Raw genomic sequence first — 23,659 nt, forward strand, 5'->3', positions numbered from 1 at the left:
GTATACACTTTCTGCTTTGTGAAATTCTATGTTACATATTACTTTACTATACGTTTACCATAAACAAAATGGGTACTTCTACAGCCAGGCTTGCCAGGTGACTATGAAGGAGGGCCATAACATTGCATTAAATAAAAGCATTACTAAGCTAAGCTGTTAACAGACATCAATAAGTCGTGTGTGAATGGAGGCCGATGATTTCATCCTAGGCAGCAGTTCCTCATATGAACAAAGCAAGCACAGTACTCACTTCTTGCCAAGAGTTGGTGAGAAACCACACACCCAAAAGGAAAAGTACGCAACGAACATCTGCCGGTGAAACAAGTCACTTCACTGGTTTTAAATGGTGATTATATGGTCTAAAAAGCACACCGTGAAAACCAAATTTTAAGTACTTTGTTTACATGGCTAGCCAATAATTATCAACCCAAGGAAAGCACAATTCGGATTCTCTCCTCGGAAATTACGTTTTTCTCAAAGCTATGCAGCAGATTATTTCCTACGGTGGGAATCATTTTCTGCAGAGAGGCAATCCAATAAGCCCATGTTACAACTCATAACATTAACAATTATGCTGAACAAAGATTTTATCAGGTACCCCAATTCATCCATGTTCCCCAATATGTTGATGTCCAGAACAATTGTTATTGTACGTGGTCCCGGAGGACCAGTTAAAAGAGAACTATGGGGTAAGTGTTTTTCCCCATAGTTCTCTTTAGGGTCATGGGAGGATATATGCTAACATCCTCCCGTAACCCAAAGCTCAGTATATAGCGAGCTACAGCTCGCTATATACTGAGACCACCGCAGCCAGGACGGATCCCGACAATACTGTCAAGATCCACCCAGCTGCGTGAATGACAGCTGGCTCTGCCTATCTAGAGGCCGAACCAGCTGTACGCGCCCCCTCCTCGGTCCGTTCCTACACTCAGCGCTGGTGGATCGGAGAGGGGAGGGAGGGGGAATCCCTGCAGGGAGCGGCATCTGACAGCCTTTCCCCTTCAGTCTATCATGAATGCAGCTGCTAGAATCATCCACCTAACCAACCACTCAGTGTCTGCAACCCCCGTCTGCCGATCCTTGCACTGGATTCCAATAACCCAAAAGATAAAATTCAAAATATTAATAACCACTTATAAAGCCATCCACAACTCTGCCACCGGATATATCTCAAACCTTGTCTCAAAGTATCACCCTAACCGTCCCCTCCGGTCTTCCAAAGACCTCCTGCTTTCCAGCTCCCTCATCAACTCCTCCCATGCTTGCCTCCAGGACTTGTCTAGAGTCTCTCCCATCCTCTGGGACTCTTTACCCCAACCTCTCCATCTATCTCCCACTCTGACTGCCTTTAGGCGATCCCTAAAGACTCATCTCTTCAGGGACGCCTATCCCACCTCAACCTAACCATCATGTTCTCAAACAATTCATCCCCACACAGCTACCTCCTCATGTATCACTTGCCCCTCCCTTTTACATTGTTAGCCCTCAGGGACAGGGCCCTCCTTACCATCTTGTCTTGACTTGTGATTGTAATATCTTCCTTATATTGTAAAGCGCTGCGCAAGCTGTTGGCGCTATATAAATCCTGTATAATAACAATATACAGCCTGATTATAAATATACACGGCAGAATTCTACACAATTTGTTAGTACGATAACAATAAAAAAAATTGTAAAATATAAGAAAATTACAGAAATAACAGATAAGAAATGAATTAATATCTGCCACCAGCATCCCTATCTTCATAAAATGATTCAGCAGTCAATCATCTTCAGTGAGAAACAAATGTCTACAATTAGAACTGGAGAGGAAGAGTAGCTTGGCACTCAGCTACCTATCCTAACAGGGGTCTCCTCGTTCAGGAGATCTGTGATACACTCCTCTGGGTAATTTATGCTAATCTTTTAAACACTACAGAGATTATCTTTGGATCCACAAACCCATTTAGGTCTAAGTGTAGGATACACAGTGCCAGCAAAGGCACAGGACTTTCATCGGCCTGGATAATGTTTCCATGTTGATGCTGCTCAGATAAAGCAAAGCAAACCTCTGAACTTTATGCATACGTAACACTCGGAGAGATGCATACCAGCAAAACTTACTTGGAACTTATTTTAGAGGCACTGCCTGAGCCTGGGCAACATTTCATGTATGCTCATAAGCCTTAGAGACACTTTAGAAAGGTAATGTGAATTTCTAAATGTCTTAAGCTTTATCTTACACCTTTCACTAATATAGACTAGAGCTGCAGCTAACGATTATTTTCAAAAATCGATTAGTTAGCCGATTATTATGTTCGATTAATCGGTTAATCGGATAAACAATAAAATACATTTTTAAAAATGGCTCCAGTGATGGACTACTAGTTTGTTTTGAGATTGTAGTCCATCACAGGAGCCAGCTTTGGAGCGGTGGAAATAAAAAAAAAAAAAGTGTGGTGTGCAATAATAAACAGAATGACTTTGGATGCTTCGGAAGAGTTGAAGATCAGCCGGCTCGTATAGAGATTTTGGTTTGTAATGGAGACTACCTGAACACAGAAGCATACACTAAATGGCTTATATTGGCTTGCAGTGTTTAAAAGCATAACCCTTAGTGGGGAGGTAAGCATGAAGGTGCCTTCACACATAAGATAATGTTTGAAACATACGGTTATGGTCGGGCTCAAGGAACATTGAAGTGCTTGTGGATGATTTCTAAAAAGGCATAGATAGGTGGTCACTTTTGGAGGACAAAGTGATTGGGCAGAATGGACCATGAAAGTACGTATAACAAACTTTCATCTTCTGGCTTCTAAGAAAAACCTTCTGTTATGAAATTAGACTGCTTGCTTCCTTACTTCTCAGCTAATTAAATGAATCTCTATTACAAATTAGCTTGCAATTGATCTGGGACTTTCTATCACCATGAGGTAGCAACATGATAAGAATGCCAGCAGAAATACCCAGTAATTTGGACACTGCAGAGAGACTGCATGCATTGATTTTTCTGCTACAATTATTAAATGATTCCAATAAAATATTTTTTCATGCCTTCGTCAGAGACAGCAAAGGGGGGTCATATATGTCCTTGGATCAGCAGCTAAACATCTCCACATCCCATGGCTAATCCTTCAAAATTTTGTCAGTACTGAATAGTTATTGTCATTTTTATTGGGTCCCTCACACCCCAAAGAAGACCATCGGCAGACTGACATTCATAATCAGCTGGACTGGATTTTTTTCAGCGGTTAGCCTACCGCTCCCTTGAAATTAAAGCGACACATTTGATGCACATGTGTAATGATCAAGTGCCTATTAGTTAAGCACCATACTGAGGTGCAGTCTATTTCCTTACCTTCTAACTAACTGTAAGGTCTATGCCAAGGAAAGGTCAAGCTTTATAATATACTTCAAAAAAGAGTTCTAGAACTGCAAGAGCTAGAAAAATCCGATCCAGACATGCTTTCTACCTCTGTACAGCAGCACATAGGGGGCCAAAGCATGTGCGGATCCAAACTCTACAGAGGAAGATCCCTGAATCTGGATATACAGCACATCATTACACTAATATTACCCCAAAACAGAAATGCTCAATCCTGGAGATCTTATTTGAAGCCCAACTCTACCCAAAATGTTTGTGGGGAGTCAGGTGTCAATGACACCTTATCAAGAAATGGGGTCACCAGGACAGGAAGGCACAAACGGCCTCAATGAGGTTCTAACCACTCTCCACTCATAGATGCTGATTAATAATCAATCATACATCCGGAATACAGCTGTGTGAATGCTGTTCATATGCCATTACCGGCACTAAATGCAGCCAAGGAGGATAGGAATTTCCTATCCTCCTCGGCTCCACCTAGTGGTGATGATGCCATGGGAACTGCATTCCCCAGATACAAGCTGGGTGAAAGATTTCTAAATCAAGTAGAAATGACACAGACCAACCATGAATGTAGATGTCACCAGCACGACAGAAACACATGGGTCAGTGCAAATCTATTTAATGATATATGTCACTCGGAATAACAATTATTATTCCGAGTGACATATATCATTAAATAGATTTGCACTGACCCATGTGTTTCTGTCGTGCTGGTGTGCTGGTGACATCTACATTCAAGGTTATTTATTCACGTAGATGCAGCATATAACACAAGTGCAACGTTCCGGGGTCTTGCAGGAGTCTCCACATGTTCTGCCTGAGGAAGGGGATCCTGTGAGACCCCGAAACGTTACACTTGTGTGATATGCTGCATCTGCGTCAATACATAGACACATTTGATCTGCATTTGAAGTGCCGGCGATTTTCCTCTCTATTTGTGTATGAGGGATGCCATCTGTCGATCACCGCTGCACCCACCAATTATTGTTTGGATTAAGCGGTCAGGAGTGTGATGGGTTCATGGGCTTTCAGATTTATAAATCAGTCCCAAAGTGTCTTTGTGGCCGTGTCCCATTTGGAGAGATTTTCCAACACACCTGGAAAAGTCTGACCCCCTTAAACCAGGGGAGAATGTGAGTGGAAATGTACCCACTTGGAAGACATACACCAATTAAAACCTGAAGGTTCTAACCCAATACACACAGACAGACACACACACACACACTTCAAATTGAGAAAAATCTTATATACATATACAGACACAAACTGCAACAGAAGAATAAAAAAACCTAGGATTTAATAATCTCTACATTTTGCACTTTCCCTGAAAACACTATTGCTTTGGGAGGAAAGAGCCTCAGAAATATCCTTCGGTGATATGACATTTTAGAAAAACACAGTAATTAAGCTAATTACCGCCGTTCTTTGACTTCTCTCAGTCTTCATTTCAGTATCTCGATGGTATGTAATAAGCTTTTCTTTCTGTTCAGTCTCTGAGGATGACATCAGTGGGTGAACATTTCCCTTCATTGCTGTTGTTACTCAGGAGGCCCCTGTTATGACTCGACCACAACACAGCCGGCTCGGGGCTCCCGTCTTCGGTTCTATTGTTTTATTTTATTAACTAAATAGTTTCCTTTGTAAAGGCCAAACCAGGAGGTTCATAATGATGTTTAGGAAATCGTAACATTTCCATCTGGCCTATAACCAACCAATGCATTTCTTTGTCTTCACATCCAGTAATTTGCTGCCATCACAACCACTAAATGATGCTTTTATGCGCCACTGTACATTTCACAATCCAAAAGGCAGACTTAATGGATTACAAGTGCAATGCTTATTATAACAACGAAAGATACAAAAATACATTATCCAGTTGTTGTACATGATAGACGACCTTTGAGACGTGGATGAGCAGCACGCAGATCTATTATTATTAGTTATTATAATATAGGAGATATATGTCACCAACAGTTTGATCAGCACTTCACAATATAAAGGAAGATGGTACAGTTACAATTAGGGATGAACAGAAATTAAGCGGCTCTTTGGGCAAAATGCCGAAAATGGCAAACAGTTTCTCTCCTCCCTGTTGGGCAGTGCTCTGTGTCCCCAGAACAGCATCCAGTGGGGAGGAGAGAAACTGTCAGGAGGCCAAGCAGGGCTTGGAGGAGAGCGATGTGAGTGGCATGTCACAGAAGGCCAAGCTCTCCTCCCGCACCGCCCGCTCACCCTCCTGTGACAGCGAGTCAGGATGGAGAGTAGAGGAGTCAGGAAGGAGAGCTGTTACAAGTGCTCAGGGATCAGCTGATCATAGAGTGCCTGTAAATAATTGAGGACATAGTATGCTTACTTTGTCTCCAATTATGAATGAACAGGAAGTGCTCTACATCACTTCCTGTTCATTCATGATCGTCGACATAGTAACTGATATTATTATTTCCACAGTTTATGAATAGACAGGAGCACTCAGTATAGAGGATTCCTGTCCATTCATGTATAACAGGGTCTGCAGAAAAAGAGACCTCAATCTTTTTTTCTATTTCAAAAGGGAAATATCAGGGGTCTGTTTAGACCCCTGACATTTCCCGAGAGCCCCTAACAGCAAAGTAAGAAAAAAAAATATTAAGAAAATACATTTTAAAAAAAGGTTCGAGAAATAATTGTCAGTTTCAGCCAGACAAATTTTTTATTTTTGGTTTCGGTCTGAAAATTCAATTTCGATGCACAATACATATCAAGACAAACACATACATATCTGGCTTGTGGACTGTCCCTCAGCATATAATCAGGGCCATGGGTCCTGATTAGACGTAGTGACATTGGTGGGACTCTGACAGCTGGATCATGGAGGCTGCTGGTGCCTGTCTTGGAACTAACAGGACTGGGGATCAGGCAAGTAAGAGTCCATTACACGATACCACTAGACAAAAATGAGTATTTAACCCTTCCAGTGTGGAGGATATCCCCACTGCAGGAAGGATTTTTCTTTTCCTGGGGATAAGCTGTCGTATTGATGGTGTTCGAACATTTTGGAAGTATGGTCTTTAAAGCAACAGTGTCAGGGGGTAAAAAAATGACATAAGCAGTACCCTGTAAAAAAAACAAAAAAACCCACAGCTTTAGGCCTCATGCACACAGGCCTTTTATGTGCGTCTAGGGATTCCTGCTCCATGGAGAGATGCAGCCACTTTCAGCCTTGAATAAGCACAGCAGCTGCATCTGTATGGACTCACCTGGGATTCCTGCCACAAGAATCCCCAGACACACAACATAACAGCCCTGTGTGGATGTAGATTTATATCAGCAAACCAGCTGCCGGACAAGCGCTTCAGCCTTGCAGCATTGGGGTCCCTGGTTCAAATACGGGTCAGGACACCATCTGCAAGGAGTTTGCATGTTCTTCCTGTGCTTGTGTGGGTTTTCTCCGGGTACTCCGGTTTCCTCCCACGCTCCAAACACATGCTGGTAGGCTAATTGTCTCCTGTCTAAATTGTCCCTCGCATGTATTCATGTGAGATAGGAACCTTAGATTGTAAGCTCCTTGAGGGCAGGGACCTGAGGCTGGCCTCCTTCTGACATGCACATGACTTCTGGGAAGTCCTTAGCTCAGAACCACTTCTTATTGGTCAGCAGTAGCAGTGAAATTATCCCTGTGTTGTACATTGCCTGCACAGAGAGCAGAGCTGTGGGAGGGACCGAGCAGGCCCCACCCACTAAGGAAACTACAGGAGGGGCGGATACAAGACCAGTCACCTTGTACAGGGAGAGAGAGCAGCAGTGGCTGGTCTTTATTATAGGAAGCTCACACTGGATGACTGCGCAGATCTGGAAGAAATACACAAAGCTCACCAAGCTTCAAGAATAAACATGACTCTTGTATTCAGACAATATTTACTTGTCTTGGAGCTCAGCTTGAGGCTAGGTTCACACCTAGGCGACACCTCACTAGGGCTGCAACAACTAATCGACATAATCGATTATAATCGATTATTGAAAAAGTTGTCAACTTTTTCAATAATCGATTAATCGGCTTATGATCAGTTGGCCCTGTTCAACACCAATTGTGTGAACCGATCGCGATAAACAAACAGCCGCTCGTCGTGTATAGCATATAAAAAAGGTACATGTACCTTTAGCCGCGGATGTCACCCCATTGAAATCAATGGGGCCACGCAGAAATCACTGCCTGCATTATACAGGACCGCGCGATCTTGGGATGAGCGTCCCGGGTGTTGTGCGGTGTAGTGCAGGTGCGAACCTAGCCTTAGGGCACAGTACTGGGCGCAGGCATGAGAATGGGAACTTAACATGAATATATCTGCCTACACAATATTTCTTGTTTTTCAAATACGCACAAGCACGGGAATGTCACACTAAACGCAGACATACAGAAGAGTCTTACAAACAAGAGGGAGTTGTAAGGTGCCCATACACTGCTCGATTCTCGTACGAGAATCGCGGGAAATCCTGCGATCGTACGAGAATCGAGCAGTGTGAACGGAGAGGTGCGACCGTTTCTACTGTACGGCCGTACGTCTTCCGTCGAACCAGCATGTTCGAAAACCAGCCGGGAATCGTACGATTCTCGGCTGGTTAGAACGGTGCTCGGAAGACAAATGACGAACGGGCCGGTGTGCGCACGGGCACAATGCCCGTTCAGCATTGCGATGATCGAGAGTGCGATCTGCCTGTCCAAGATAGGCAGATCGTACGTTTTTTTAATCCCTGTACAACCATCGCAAGACTAAGGTCTTGGGATGGTTGTACAGTGTATGGCACCCTGTAAGCTTTCGCTAGTCACCATTTTAACACCTGAGTACACAGATGCCCCGGCTGGATTCACATCACATGCTTCCATCAATCAGTAAACAAGGATGTCACCTAATCTGCATATCATTAACCCTCCGAGGATCACAAACTAATACAAATGTTGATACAGATGTCATTCAAAACTGGGAAATATATTCCTTTAGGGTACATTCACACCAAAATGTGTGGGTTGGAGGTGACTCAGCACGAGTGCGTTCACTTGTAATGGCATAGTACGTTGACATACACTGCGTTTCTTTTGTCTTTTTTTTTTTTCTTAGATTTTTAACTAAGCTATACAAGGTGTTGGTTGTTGCGTTTGCATAGTACACTGACATGCATCGCGTTGGTTTTTTTTCCCTTTTTTTTTGATTGTTACACTAAGCTATAAAAAGGTTTTGCCTTGCGTTGATGTGCATTGCAATGACACACTGTAAACACGCATGCTTTACTCTGTGCTAAAAAAAGTAGAGCCTGCTCTGCTTTTTTTTTCAGTGCAGGGCAGCTCACCTCATCAACGCACTGGTGTGATCGGCTTCCATGTACACCCATTCATTTTCAGACGTTCTTACGATGAAAAACAAATACCGATGCATCTGCTGTGAATGGCCTAAATGCGGGAGTTTTACTTTAAAGACTTCAAGAAAGTGCCTAAGAAATGGGAACCATTTTACTACACAGAGAAGTCTGCAGCAGTAGGTAGAAGCTGATAAAATGGACATTCCCTTTAACCCCAATTGTGGGGTATAGAGTATGCACTACCATTTTATTGCTTGATAATTTAATACTGGAAAGTAAGACAGCACTGATATGCCCGTTATTTTTCTGCACTGGCTCTTGATGTATCCTCATGCACAGTGGTTATCTTTTTTTTAAAGGGTAAGTTCACACGTATCAAACTTAGCCCCCGGCCCCCTCCCTAGAATTCTTATTGACCAAGATAAAAAATCCCCCCCAGGTGCATTTTCAGCTCTACAGCCTGCAGTAGCCTCCCACATGGTCTACAGTCATGTGCCAAGCTGGCCGTACCTGTGCTCTAATGTCCTGTAGACATAAATAGGATGTTGCTCCTGCCGTACAGATACATCCCATGCAAGTCTTTGGATCTTAATGCTGAGAGGAGCAACTAGCCCAACACTAGATGTTTACCAGCCAGGCTGTATTAACATGGAAAGGGGAGGTAGGTGAGGGAGGGAAAAGGATCAGGTGAGTATATCTTCTCTATTCCGGCCCCTAGACTAAAATAAGCAGTTAACCCTTGCTTTAGGGCCCCCTCCTTTTTTTAAAAATAACTGGAGTTCCTCTTTAAAGCGTATCTAAAACTGAATAAAAAAAATGGAATCTATTGCTGTTTACCATTACCAAGATTTGGTGGCTGCCTTAGTTTTCATTCTTCAAGCTAAGAACATTTTCGGCAAGTACAGAAAATGCATGTTGATCTTGAAATGCTGTTCCCTTGTTACTTCCTGTGAGCTGAACTAGAAGCACAAACAGCCTGATCTTTCTGGCGTAAACTACTAACACCATCAATCCACCATGTAATGGAGATGAAGAAAGCCTGACAACCACGGCTCCCTCTATAGAGAAACTGAAGAAATGAGTGTAGACACAAAGGGAAATAAAGTGTGCTACTTGCAGGATTACCAGATGAAAATAAAGGGGAAAAAAGCCTGAAAAGGGAAAAAAACTAATGCAGCCACAACATCAAAGGACCAGTAAGCTGCAATACATAACAATTCTGAACATGGGTTTAGTTAGGAAGGTGCCATCTTAGCCATTCTCTCACAGTACCCTGGTGTGCTGTCATGACTTGCGGTGGCATCCAGTGCGCAGTAAGATTTTCCTGACGATCACACCTGCGTTGTGGTGTGAACAAGGCACATAGCAAACAATTATTTTCTATGTGTCCTAGCGTTAACCTGCATTAATCCAGTCCAGTAAAATGCAGGTCACCGCTCTATGTGTAATTGGGCCCTTAAAGTAAACCCAGACATAAGAATATTAATTTCCACAGAGTGTTTATTTACCTGAACTCCAAAAGAACCCGCACTCAGGGCCCGTTCACACCATATGCTGCTTTTTTCCAGCACAGCCCGAACACAAGACAAGGCAATTTGCTTTGTCATGGGTGGGCACAGTTCACACCATTGCATTGCGGTATGGTTTGCAGTACTTTTTTTTTTTTTTTAAGCGCACCACAATGAGACGCGGGACAACCGCATCGCACCGTGCCGTGCCCATAGAACTGAATAAAATGTCACTTGTGACATTTCAATAAAGTTCTAACGGAAAAAAAAAAGAAACAATGCAATGCAGTTCAATCGAGCGCATCAGTACTGTCCGGGCACACGCACACCAACAGCCAAGCAGTTGAGCGCAGCTGCTAGTGTGCATAAGTCCTAAAGGTCGAAGCAACGTAGAAAATACGTATATGCGCGTACACAGAAAATGCGTAGAAATTTGTAGTAGTGTGCTGGAGTGTCCTATGAATTATTGATACATACCGTCCATACCTGTGTTCACAGGTCACATGGAAAACTCGACATGGAAAAATGATTAGACCTGCTACAGGCCCGCGCGGCATACTTCCCATACATGTGAAAATATAAAACCAAAACGTGGATTTTTTTTTTATCGATTTATTTGTTATGTTGGGAGTTTCTTTGCCTCCTAAATCATGCCACAGCTGTGCCTGTCAACAGACAGAACAAGTCTATAACTTTATTCATGGACTCGCACAATCCCCAATTTACAGCAAGGGATTACACAACCAAAGAGCAGTGAGCACAATCGGCCTGCCATTATTACATCATGGTATAAATTAATGGCAAACAAAGGCTATCGACTAAACACGTGTGGTTTCCATGACTATCCCATTGTGCATTATTCAGCAATTCCGAGACCATTACATTCTCAAGTACTGAAAACAGTCACATGCATTCAGGAAGAAAAACAACCTTTATAGGAAAACACTTATTTTTCAACGCCAGCGGGATGCGACACGGAACAACCGTCTCGTACCCCGCTGCACCTGTAGAACTGAATATGTCACAAGTGACATTTCAATAAAGTTCTAAAAATAATGTGCGATGTGCTGGGATTTTTCTCCTGGACTTATGAAGGGCTTGCAGTTATCACTGCTACACAGAAGAAAAAAAAAAAAAAAAAATCACAAATGGAGAATACTGTATACTAACAGAGCAATTTACACCCGTTAGGGCCCATTCACACTAGTCCATCCACTAAGGCCCGGTTCAGGCATAGGCGATTCGTGACCACGCGGCAATCATGCACGAAATGGTCACAGTCACGGAATGGCACATCACCGCTGATCATGCTGGAATTGCCATTTTCTAATGGCACCTCGGTTGCTGCAGGCACGATCGTGACTAAAAAAACAAAAAACATGCATCGTGTGTCGAGTACATGTCCCGTTTTCCAGTGACTGCCACGTGGATATATAGCCCCATTGAAATCAATAGAGCGGCACTACGATCGCTTACGAACGCACGGTCTCGGGATGCGCGTCCTGAGATTGCCCAGGTGTGAACCTGGCCTACAACACTGCATTTTGGAGGACTGAGTAGTCAATTGTGGCAGCTATCACTGTTTATATTTTCATTTCTTTTACTTAACTTTATGTGGAGTGTACAATGTGCACACTGGCCCTGCACAGCAGCGCAGTGCGTTGTGCTACCATTTAGCAACCTGCAGTGGCGTCCAGGGCATTGTGATTAAATGCAGCATGTTTGCATTTTATTGCAGTGCAGTGCACCATCCATCCAGCACACTCGCATTGTGATGTGCATGAGAAACAAAGAAAATAACTGTTTTCTATTTTTCTGACATACACAAACGAGGAAGGAAGGTTTGTAAATATATAATATACAGTAATACCTTGGTTTACAAGTAACTTGGTTTGAGAGTGTTTTGCAAGACAAGCAAACATTTCTGAAAAAATTTGCCTTGATATACAAGCAATGTCTTGCAATAAGAGCAAAATTTTATAGAAAAGCGCCACCCGAATAAGGCTGTAGCAGCGTGAGTGATGAGTCTGTTTAACGACAATGCAATGTCACATTGGATAGATTCCTTGTTAAGGTTTCACGAAATGAAAAAGATTCCATTGAGTCAAGAGATAGCAGTGATTCTGTTAGTGATAGTGAAAGTCGTCCTACACAATAATCCTCCTCTCTCTTTGGTTTATTTTTCTTTATATTTTGTACAGTATTATATTACAGTACAGTATTTTAATCATTTTTATATGAATATTTTTGGGTTGTGGAATGAATCATCTGAATTTCCTATGGGGAAATTCGCTTTGATATACAAGCGCTTTGGATTACAAGCATGCTTCCGGAACGAATTATGCTTGTAAACCAAGGTATTACTGTATATCAAACAATTATTCTGTTTAAATGGAGGGTCCCGTTATATTAGTTAGCATAAACACATACATTTTCCCCAAAAGGGGATCCCACCATTATTTCAAAGTTTAAACACGAAAAAATATTTCTTAATAGAAAATATATTTATTTGTAAATATTTAAAATGCACACATATCAAAAACTGTATTAAAAACACACAAACATCTATATGAACGCAATTCGGCTAGTAATTGAAAAAGTGCGTGTGGACAGAAAATGAGTAAAGGGCCTCAATCTATGTGGGTATGAAGATTTTGACGTTATATTTTGTATCAGGAGAGTATCCTTATAATTCAAACTCTCAAGAGGTTGGAGGGAGATGTCAGTCTCTCAAAAAAAATGAAGAATTACCATGCATGTGTATGATGAAAAAGCGGAAAAAAAAATAAAAAAAAATAGGCGTGGGCTAGGTGTTTGTATGTGACCGCTTCGGCTGAGGTCGCCCGGGCTTGTCTGCTTCAATCTACAGCTACATGAGATATGATATAACTTACTGGAGACATTCTAAAACTCAAGGCTGGAGAAAAATCATCTGTTTAATCATTGATGTATTCAGGAACAGCCATCAAACGAATCAAAGCAACTGTTCAGTAAAGGCCTGCCCCTACAGCATACAGGGAGGCCGAGATAAGGATCTGTGTCTGCTGAACCTACTACACTCACCAGCAAATTTCGCTATACTGGATGGCTAAACCACTTTGACAAAATATAACGTCAAAATCTTCATACCCACATAGATTGAGGCCCTTTACTCATTTTCTGTCCACACGCACTTTTTCAATTACTAGCCGAATTGCGGTCATGTAGATGTTTGTGTGTTTTTGATACCGTTTTTGATATGTGTGCATTTTAAATGTTTACAAATAAATATATTTTCTACTAAGAAACATTTTTGTGTTTAAACTTTGAAATAATGGTGGGATCCCCTTTTGGGGAAAAGTTATGTGTTTTTGCTTTTCTATTTTCCTCTGAGGTGACCTGCGTTGAACCAGTGCAGGTGACCGCGGTATGTGTGAACGGGCTCTCAAAGGGAAGATACAGTTCCAGTCTGACTGACTTTATTAGCTCTTAGGACCGAGTGCCTGAAAATTTGTTACTAAGCACTTATAGAGCACTTACATTGCAATGAAGTGTTGCACTCCCTGCTGCTACTCAGTACAGCAATGGAGTACAGAGGCTCATCTAGGTCCATATTACCAGAAAAGTAAATATGGCTGGGGTCAGTGTTTCTCTGTAGCTACAAACTCTTTATTCCTCCACAAACAAAACTCCCATTTGTGGGTTTTCAGGGTGAGCCAGGCCCATTGTAAAAGTCATCAGTTAACAATATTTAAACCTTTTACATGGCAACTCTCATGGTTGGCCATAGGGCTAGCGAAGGATGAAATGTCATGCAAGAATGAAGAATCTTCTCCTGCAGAAAATCTCGGGTGCCAACCATCTCAATCTGCAGAGTTGAGGGAGGAGCCCCAGCCGTACAATAAAATGGCAAAGCCAGGTATTTAAATACCAAATAACGGTGTGAAAGATGCATGCCGCGTGGACAATTGCCATGACTTCTTTCATGGAGCAAGTGTGCTTTCAAAGCTGAGACAAGACAAACAAAGAGAATGTGACCATTGTAGAAACAAACACTAAAGACAAAGAACAGACAGGACACTGATTACTAGAGCTTTACATGTACACAGGTACCTACGGAATGTGGCACCTTTCAGTAAACAGTTAAACAGAAAAGGCCTACAGACACAAGACAGAAGTCAGGGCTTGCAACCACAACCCTGCCGCCATACAACCTTATCATCAAAAGTGCTTTCTACAAAAATCTAAAGCTGGCTATACACCATTGTTGGGGGACCTCCCATAGCACATTTTCCATGCAGCCACACAGACAACACTGTGGTTCTGTCTTTCCTCCACATAGTCTATAACATTAAGCTCATTATCTGGTGCTTCCAACTAGACTACTGATTAATGCCATTCCTGAATCAGCAAAAAGGGGGGTGGGGTCTTTGACCCCCTAAAACGCATGTGGCTCTTCTATTTGTTGTTTATTAACCTATTCCATAAATGTTTTTGGACTCTCATACGCTCTTGTTTGGCGCTCTCATTAGACTGTATATATGAGAATACAATAGCTGGGCAGGGAAGATCCCCCCCCATTGGCAATCAAGGGCTGAACAAGAAAAAAACAACTAGTGTATGACCAGCTTAGAGGAAACTTGCTTGTTTGACTCTATGCAGAAGGGAGCGCTGCAGGCACTGGTCTGTTTCAGATGAAAGCCAATCCCATTTGATCAACATTCCCCAAACCAGGCTGGGCCAAGGACAAGAAGGCGTCTCCAAACATGTGAACATTTCCCAAAAATAACTGTCATTCAGGTGAGATAAGTGTTTTCTAATAATTGCTTTGTTAAAGAACAGATCCCTTAACCACTTCAAGACCAGGTGTTTAGACCCCCCTTCCTGGCCAGGCCATTTTTCAGTATTCAGCTCTGCGGTACTTTGACTGACGTTTATTCCGTCATGCAACGCTGTACTGAAATTAATTTTATACCATTTTTTTGGGGCAGATGGAGCTTTCTTTTGGTGGTATTTAAACACTACTGGGGTTTTTATTTTTTACTATAATTAGGAAAAATTACAGAAAATTTTGGAAAAAAAAAAGTATTTTTTTACATTATGTTAGGAAACATTTATTATTACCCAGTTTTTTGGTAAAATATAAAAGTCGGGGTCACGTCGGGTAAATAGACACCAAACATGTCAAGCTTTAAAATTGCGCGCACCCACGAAATCGCAGAAAACTACCATACCCAAAATTGGCCATAGGCGACACTTTAAAAGCGAGGGGGCGTGTCTGAGCGGACGTCTAAAGACGCCCGCTCAGATCTAGAGAGTTCCGGGCCGGCCGTTTTTTTACTACGGCCGGGCCAGAAGTGGTTAATGGTGGTCTTGGACTAAGGACTAAGGCTGAACAAAAAAAATTGACCAGATTCCTCCATCAACACAAACAGCGTATCGATCGAGGAATGCCCCTGTTTACATTGTATTCTAAAAGGTGTCGCCGCCACCTGTCAGAATACCCGATCAGAGCTGGCAGCTCATTGGCTGCCAGCATGTGATCGTACGAAGGTTTTCCAGCCAGCTCCTTGGATCAGCTGATCGAGGAATTCCGGCTGAAAGGGAGCCGACAGCCCCACACACTGTGCGAATTTCATCCGGTACATTAAAAACCACCCAAAATCCGACCAGTGTATGGGCACCTTTAGGGGCATTTCTTTGTTTAAATGAAACATTCCAGAATCGACAGTACATGGTAAGGAAGAAATCAAGTTTGCAGCAGGTAGAACCCTGGTATCCCAAGGCATGTAGACAACACTCACCCATCAGCCCCCAATATTAAGATGTTAATAAACACATTAAAGGCAGTGAGTGGGATCTCATGGAAAGCGACAAGACAAGTAAGAGCAGGAAACAATAATAGAGGCAAGCCAGGGGCATATTTTAAAGCAACGAATGTGACATTCACCAATCATTCACTGCAGGTGTATCCGTACAGTGATCCGCTTGCAGCGAATGTCGCACTCACTGCTATATAAATCTGCCCCTATGCTATCCCTCGATCAGGTTATAAATCATGATAACCATCTTAGCACAACGTATAGACAAATACTGAACTTCTACAACCAAGTCCTCCAAGGCTACAAGCAAGCAGGAAACAATTTCAACTACATAATATTTATGGAATTTATGGAATTAAGAAGATACAGAATAAACATATGTTGCCTGTATCGAAATATTCTTCCACCCTGCTGTAGTAAGACAGGTCAAGCTTTGCACATACCAGAACTAAGCTGCCTTAAAGGAGAACTATGAGGCGATTGAATTTTACTCAGCCCATAATCTGAGCCGACCTGTCACAATGAAACCGTCACAGGTTGGCTGAGTAGATCGGGAAGTGAGCGAACACATAGCGTCGCTCGCTCACTTCTCGATCTATCCCTGCAGAGAGCCGAGACTGTCACTCACGGCTCCCTGCAGGGATCCCCCCCCCCTGTCCGATCCTCCAGCGCTGACTGGCAAAACGGACGGGGGAGGGGGCGGGCACAGCTGGCTCTGCCTCTGGATAGGCAGAGCCAGCTTTCAATCCTGCAGCTGGGTGGATACAGACAGTATTGTCGGGATCCGTCCCGGCTGAGGCACCTGAGTTTACCGCGAGCTGTAACTCCCGGTATACTGAGCTCTGGGTCACGGGAGAACGCTAGTTTGTGTCCTCCCGTGACCCTTAGGAGAACTATGAGGAAAAGCCCTGACCCCATAGTTCTCCTTTAAAGAAATCCTTCATTCTAACCCACTACAACCATCTCCCCTCCCCAACACTGTTTAAAATGGAATAGTTACATAATGGAATACTTTTTTGTTTACTTATTTTATTTTTAATTGCGGCCCTGAACCCTGCCGCCATTTTCAGTTAGCTAAGCTTGTTAACAGATCTTAGCAGGTTTGAAGGGTAAGTTTTCTTTTTGGATTAGGATTCCTGCTTCATCCTTATTCAGGGTGTAACATGACCAACCCCCAAACCCATTCATCCCCCCCAAACCCATTCAGTTCTAATGGTAAAATATATACATATGTCTGTCAGAATTCTACAGCTTCCACTACAATGGTGCTCCACATACTCTGTAATTGGAATGTTTCCATCTTAAAGTGGAACTCTGGGATTTTAAAAAAATTAACCCTTGAAGTGGGGCTACCCCCACACGGCAAATGTTAACTGCTCATTTTGGTTCAGGGACAAAAATAAAGAATACTCACTCAATGATCGGTCCCACCTGGCTGCTAGACAGCCTCTTCTTCTCCGAGCTCTGGCAGTCTAAGGACCCGTGATGTCACCACATCTAACACAGGTCTATTGGATGTGAAGGTGTTGAGGGACATGCCACAGCCGGAGCGGAGGGGTAGAGAGGTGAGTGATCACTGCTGCAGGATCGAGGATGGGGTGTTTCTTTTTTAGTTTCTTCCCTAGACCAAAACGAGCAGTGCAGGGGGCAGCCCCACAACAAGGGTAAATCAAAGTTCTGCCCGGAGTTCTTCTTTACATAAAACCATGTGACGCATTGAAAGAAAACACAAATACAGCTGGAAAGGTAAAAACAATATAAAACCAGTTTCAATTCTCAGATCTATTTTCTCACCACGTATATAGCGGAGGGGCAGAAAAATGTCAACACCACCAGCATGTGGGCTCACGCAGCACCCCAGTCCAAACAGAACTATAGTGCATGAAACTAAAGCAATGGAATAAAAAATGAAGAAGAACAAAATCAGCGCTGACAAAGCTTGGAGACGAGGAGATACATTGAGGAAAGCGGTGTATTGAATTCCACCTTCTCTGGAACACGAAGCCCCCCATTCACACCTGTGCACCGGGGGAATGGACGCAAACATTCACATAGCACAAGAAACGACGCGCTGCGGTGCCATTCATTCATTTTTATGGCGTTTGCATGAATAACAACGGTAAAACAAAAGAACAATTCCCTAACAACAACAACAACAGGGGTCAAGGCACAAATATATCTGTGGCATGACAACACAAGTGGCTCATGGCAACATCATGTAACCAATGGGGTTCATAGCAAGAGAGCGCTTACTTATATGTTTTAAGCAATACACAAATGTATACAGCATAAGGCACAAATTAGGGGTGCGCCGATACTGGTACTGGTGCCGATACCGAGTACTCACCCAAAAGCTCCGATACTTACCCCCGATACCGGAACGTCCAGTCAGAGGGAGATTCCTTCTGACCGGCAGTGCCACGAGGGAACATACAGCCGGCTTCCCGGCCAATCAGGAACCCGGCTTAACTTGTTGCAAGTCAGTCATGACTCGCCTCCCGATTGGCTAGGAAGCCGGCATCACTTGTTGCTAGGCAGCTTTGCGTCCTGACCAATCAAGAAGCTGGGCGGCACATCATGACCTGCCTCCCGGCTTCATGATTGGCTGGGAAGCTGGCTTCACTTGTTGCTAGGCAGCCTGGCTTCCTGACCAATCAGGAACCCGGCTGGCACATCATGACCAAAAAAAATTATCAGTGCTCGTACTCGATACTAAAAAAAAAACAGAATCGGTGCATCCCTAGCACAAATAAATCATATCATGGCGGAGAGTCAGATATGGTGTGAGAGGAGATTTTCTCAAAAAGAACAGGGGACCTTCATTCTTAATGGAACCCCAAACACGCCTGCCCACGCACGCAAATCTTTGTGCAGCAAAATGTGTGGTACAAAAGTACCATGAGGGGAAGTTATCAAAACTGGAGCAGACAAAATCTGGAGCAGCTGTGCATGGCAACCAATCAGCTTCTCTGTCTCATTTTCAAATCTTAACTGAACAAACTGAAGAGAGATGCTGATTGGTTGCCATGGGCAACTGCTCCAGATTCTGTCTGCTCCAGTTTTGATAAATTCCCCTCACTGTGTTTTAAGGTAGTGCATTTTAAAAAAAGAAAACAAAATGCACACACCTCTTTGGCACAAATGTTGAGTGATGTCCGGCCCACTGAAATGAATGGGCTAGCTAAACGTATGACACCTCAACGTGTGTAACACATGCAGACGCGCGTGAAGAAGGGCTTACATAAAAGCTGATGTTAATGACTTATGTCAAAGCTAGTGTGTCAGGAGCGGGGACTTGCCATTGACGGGGTCTGTATGTTTACACTGTGAAAGATATTGTACAGTCATTGGGAAGCCTTTCCATTGATGTGCTGATTGAATGACAAAGCCCAATGTAGAGATGATTGAAAAGACGCCAAGTGTGAGAACCTACAAGATCCAGCCAGGACACATTTCTGGTGTTGTGTATGTAGTCAGAAGCCACCGCTCCAAGCTCACTTCCGTGGTGGACTACGATCTCAATACAAATTAATAATCTAACCATGAGATTGTAGTCCATCACAGGATCAAGCTTGGAGCGGTGACTACTTTACAACACACACAAGGCCCATGGGGAACAAATGTAGCCACCCTTCCAGAAGGAAGGACAGTGTCAGCACCAATTCAGAGATGATTTGAGGATCTACAGCCGAGTGATACACAAATAAGATACATTTATGTTAATAGGTAAGGTTCTTTAATGATGTGACTCCTGAGTTTAGTGACACTTGAAGGGCTCATGCATATGGGTGGCTGAACATGTACAGCAATGTCAATTCCAGCAGTCCATGGTTCTTCGCTGGTATATGCCAGACTTGGGTACACAGACTTGGGTACACAGACTGTCCACCTTTGGGTGTTACACAATTCCGGTGTATACCAGCGTACAGCCATTGACTTCTATGAGAGGCTGTATACAGCACCTGAGGCTTTCTAGCTGAGGACATTTGCATTTTACAGGCTCAGCCGCCCACATGCATGAGCATAAGGCAATATTAAGGGCTAATAATCACGTGAAAAGATCAGTTTCCCAAAACAGCCAATCAGATAGCAGGGTTCTCACTGGTTGCTAAGGGTTACGGTACTTCGATCTTTTAAATGAATCCAACAGCATTCCATATCCACATGAATCAGAGGAGGCTTTATTGGCCGTCATCTGGCAACCTAACTGTAACACAACCTCTACTGCCACCAGTGAATATACGCAATTAAAATTACGAGCTGCTTTATAAGTGCTGAGTTGCTGTACCGCACCCCTTTGTGTGCACCTTTTTTATTTAAGGTCTTACTTGAACTTCCCAAATTCTATTGTGAACCATGGTAGTGAAATAATCAGCTATGCAAATACTGTATATTATCCCGTTCCATTATTCCTCTCCAGACTTCTAAAATATTATTGGAGCCCAATGAGAACAAATGTTGGGATATGGCTGGTTGTCATGACATACCTGTACAGTGTGATCTATAATAATCTATAGAATGCCATGGATCTAGAATTCCCTCATCAAGTCAAATCTGAACATTCCCCAGCATTGTTGTGTACTAAAGGACAGATGTTTTGTTTTTGTTTTTATATTGTATGTATGTGTTGGCATGCAAAATGAATGGCAGTGAACATATGCCGCACATATACCACACATTGAGGTTTGCATGCATCGGTTTTAATGCAGCCTCACAGAAATCACAAATAATGAGCCATAAAGTGCTAAACCCACCATATACAATATAATTTATAGTCACGTCATCTTAGGGCTTGTTCACCCAAGATGCACTGGGAGCCTTTTCCAGCTCAGTCCCAATGGAAACACAAGGCAAATGTCCTTGTTTACAATCAGCCCAGTGCACACCACTGCATGTATGCAGTACTTTTCTCTGTGCAGCACGGTGCGGTGACGTACAACTGCATCACACTGCACAGTGGCTGTTAGAACTGAACGTAATGTCACTCCTAGCAAAAAGGTAAACAGTGCCCTGACTGGCGCATCAGCACTATTTCTGCTAGTGCACACCAGCTGCCGTGCGCTTGCTGCAGCTTGCTGGTGTAAACAGACCCTAAATGCAGCTATGCAAGTTTGTAAAGGAAGGAAGGGGGAAAAAATAATAATCACGGTGCAAAGTGTGGTACCGTAATTGTTTTCCAGTAGTGAGATCTGATTGGCTGCTCTCAGATACAGCACCTGGCACATCTCAACTTTAAACAAGCCTATTGTGATTACAACCAGCTGCAAGGCCAAGGAACAAGCAGCCAGTGCTCATACCCTGGCATGGAACAAGCAGCCAGTGCTCATACCCGGGCATGGAACAAGCAGCCAGTGCTCATACCCTGCCATGGAACAAGCAGCCAGTGATCATACCCTGGCACGGAACAAGCAGCCAGTGCTCATACCCTGGCATGGAACAAGCAGCCAGTGCTCATACCCTGGCATGGAACAAGCAGCCAGTGCTCATACCCAGCCAGTGCTCATACCCGGGCATGGAACAAGCAGCCAGTGCTCATACCCTGCCATGGAACAAGCAGCCAGTGATCATACCCTGGCACGGAACAAGCAGCCAGTGCTCATACCCTGGCATGGTACAAGCAGCCAGTGCTCATACCCTGGCACGGAACAAGCAGCCAGTGCTCATACCCTGGCACGGAACAAGCAGCCAGTGCTCATACCCTGGCACGGAACAAGCAGCCAGTGCTCATACCCTGGCACGGAACAAGCAGCCAGTGCTCATACCCTGGCATGGAACAAGCAGCCAGTGCTCATACCCTGGCATGGAACAAGCAGCCAGTGCTCATACCCTGGCATGAAGCAAGCAGCCGGTATCCATACCCTGGCATGCAGCAAGCAGCCGGTATCCATACCCTTGCATGCAGCAAGCAGCCGGTATCCATACCCTGGAATGCCCAAGCAGTAGGTACACATACCCTGACATAGAGCAAGCAGCAGGTACACATACCCTGACATGGAGCAAGCAGCAGGTACACATACCCTGACATGCAGCAAGTACTCATACCCTGACATGGAGCAAGCAGCAGGTACTCATACCCTGACATGCAGCAGGTACTCATACCCTGACATGCAGCAGGTACCCATACCCTGACATGCAGCAGGTACCCATACCCTGGCATGCAGCAGGTACCCATACCCTGACATGCAGCAGGTACCCATACCCTGACATGCAGCAAGCAGCCTGATGCCTATACCTTGGCATTGGGTAAGGTGCAACCAACAAACATTCTCCAACAGCACTGATCTAACAACTGTACCCTTCCTGATCCCACACCTTGCACATCCCAAGCTGCAAACCATCCCAGAGGCAAGGCCTGGACCACCATCAGCAGTCAGTGGGCACACGCCATAGGCAGCCTGACCCAGCAGAGAGGGCACAGGGGGGAAAGGGTGGCACTCTACTCACTATTGCTCCAGGATTTCAGCAGATATTTGATGCTGATCTCAAAGAAGCCCGAGTCCTGCTGGCTGGCCATGTCTTCCCGGGCAGGTGGAGGCACGGTGCACCAGCCTAGAGGTCAGCAGAGGAAATGAAGTCTGCGGATCTCTTCCTCTCCTTCCTGCTAGGTATTCCTCATTAAAAAGACATGAGATGCTCGTCCTCCTCCTCCTCCTCCTTCACCCCGGTCAGATCGCTTCTCCTTCACTGCAGACTGTCAATGGCTGCTCGGAGCATGGCAGGGCACGGCTCGGCTCGTTCCCCGGGTGTTCGATGCAGGATGGAGCTCATCCAGGGCGCCCGGCTGCTGCGGCCATAGAGAGATGTCATCAGCCTTCTATAGAGTACATGTGATCAGCCTCTTATTAATCAGATGTGATCAGCCTCCCATCGATCAGATGTGATCAGACTCCTATAGAGTAGATGTGACCAGCTTCCAATGGAGTAGACGTGATCAGCTTCCTATAGAGTAGATGTGATCAGCCTCCTATAGAGTAGATGTGATGAGCCTCCGATTGATGTGATCAGCCTCCCATAGAGTAGATGTGATTAGCCTCCTATCCAGCTACATCATGCTGCGGTAAGACGAAGCTGCGCCCTCCGATGTGCTGCCAGTGACGTCCAGACATCACTCAGCACAGACGCAGAACGGGAAGAGCTCGCCTTTCTCCTCTCATTTGCCACATACTGTAAACACTTCACATTGCCGGCCTCTGATCAGCATAAGGATGAAGGTGAGGAGGATGAGGATGACGGACACCTGATTTATAGTGATGAACGGTGACCCTTCCGGGCTCACTGCACGTCTACGGAACTAATAACGATCTGTATGGCATACTCAATGCCAGAGAGCCGATGTCTGCCTTTTATCCCCTCTTATTGTTGTAGAATGTTTTACAAACTCAATCAAAGAAATCAGCATAATAAATAACCTGAGATGATTGGCCCTCCAAGCTCACCATACACGTTGCAGTATGACCATACAATCTCCTTTAGGGCCCATGCACATTACAGCATTGCGTTAATCGCACCTTGCATGTGTTGCGGTTCATTTGAATGGCAACCCAACGCACCTCCCGGCCAGCGTCACAATGCCTGGTCCCGCCAGGGGTGTCCCTAGCCATCTCGGCATCTGAAGCATTGGTGGAGGCCAGTGTCCCGCCAAGTTCACCAAG

The 23,659-nt window shown here is 44.2% G+C and overlaps 1 protein-coding gene across 2 annotated transcripts in view; it reads right to left on the reverse strand.

Annotated features, from left to right (window-relative positions):
* The window catches only part of FRY (FRY microtubule binding protein), a 257,245-nt gene that overhangs the window by 189,917 nt on the left and 43,669 nt on the right, over positions 1-23,659 (reverse strand). Inside the window, exon 1 of one of the 2 annotated variants that reach the window (XM_018554234.1) lies at positions 22,452-22,722. The exons of the other annotated variant lie outside the window; for it this stretch is intronic. Within the exon in view, the coding sequence (XP_018409736.1) occupies positions 22,452-22,521 (70 nt within the window). The 5' untranslated portion in view covers positions 22,522-22,722. Of the gene's footprint in view, positions 1-22,451; positions 22,723-23,659 lie in introns of those variants that run through there. 2 annotated transcript variants of the gene reach the window in all.

Source organism: Nanorana parkeri, unplaced genomic scaffold (genome assembly GCF_000935625.1).
Source record: "Nanorana parkeri isolate BGI_ZX_2015 unplaced genomic scaffold, ASM93562v1 scaffold8, whole genome shotgun sequence".
NCBI classification, from domain to species: Eukaryota; Metazoa; Chordata; class Amphibia; order Anura; family Dicroglossidae; genus Nanorana; species Nanorana parkeri.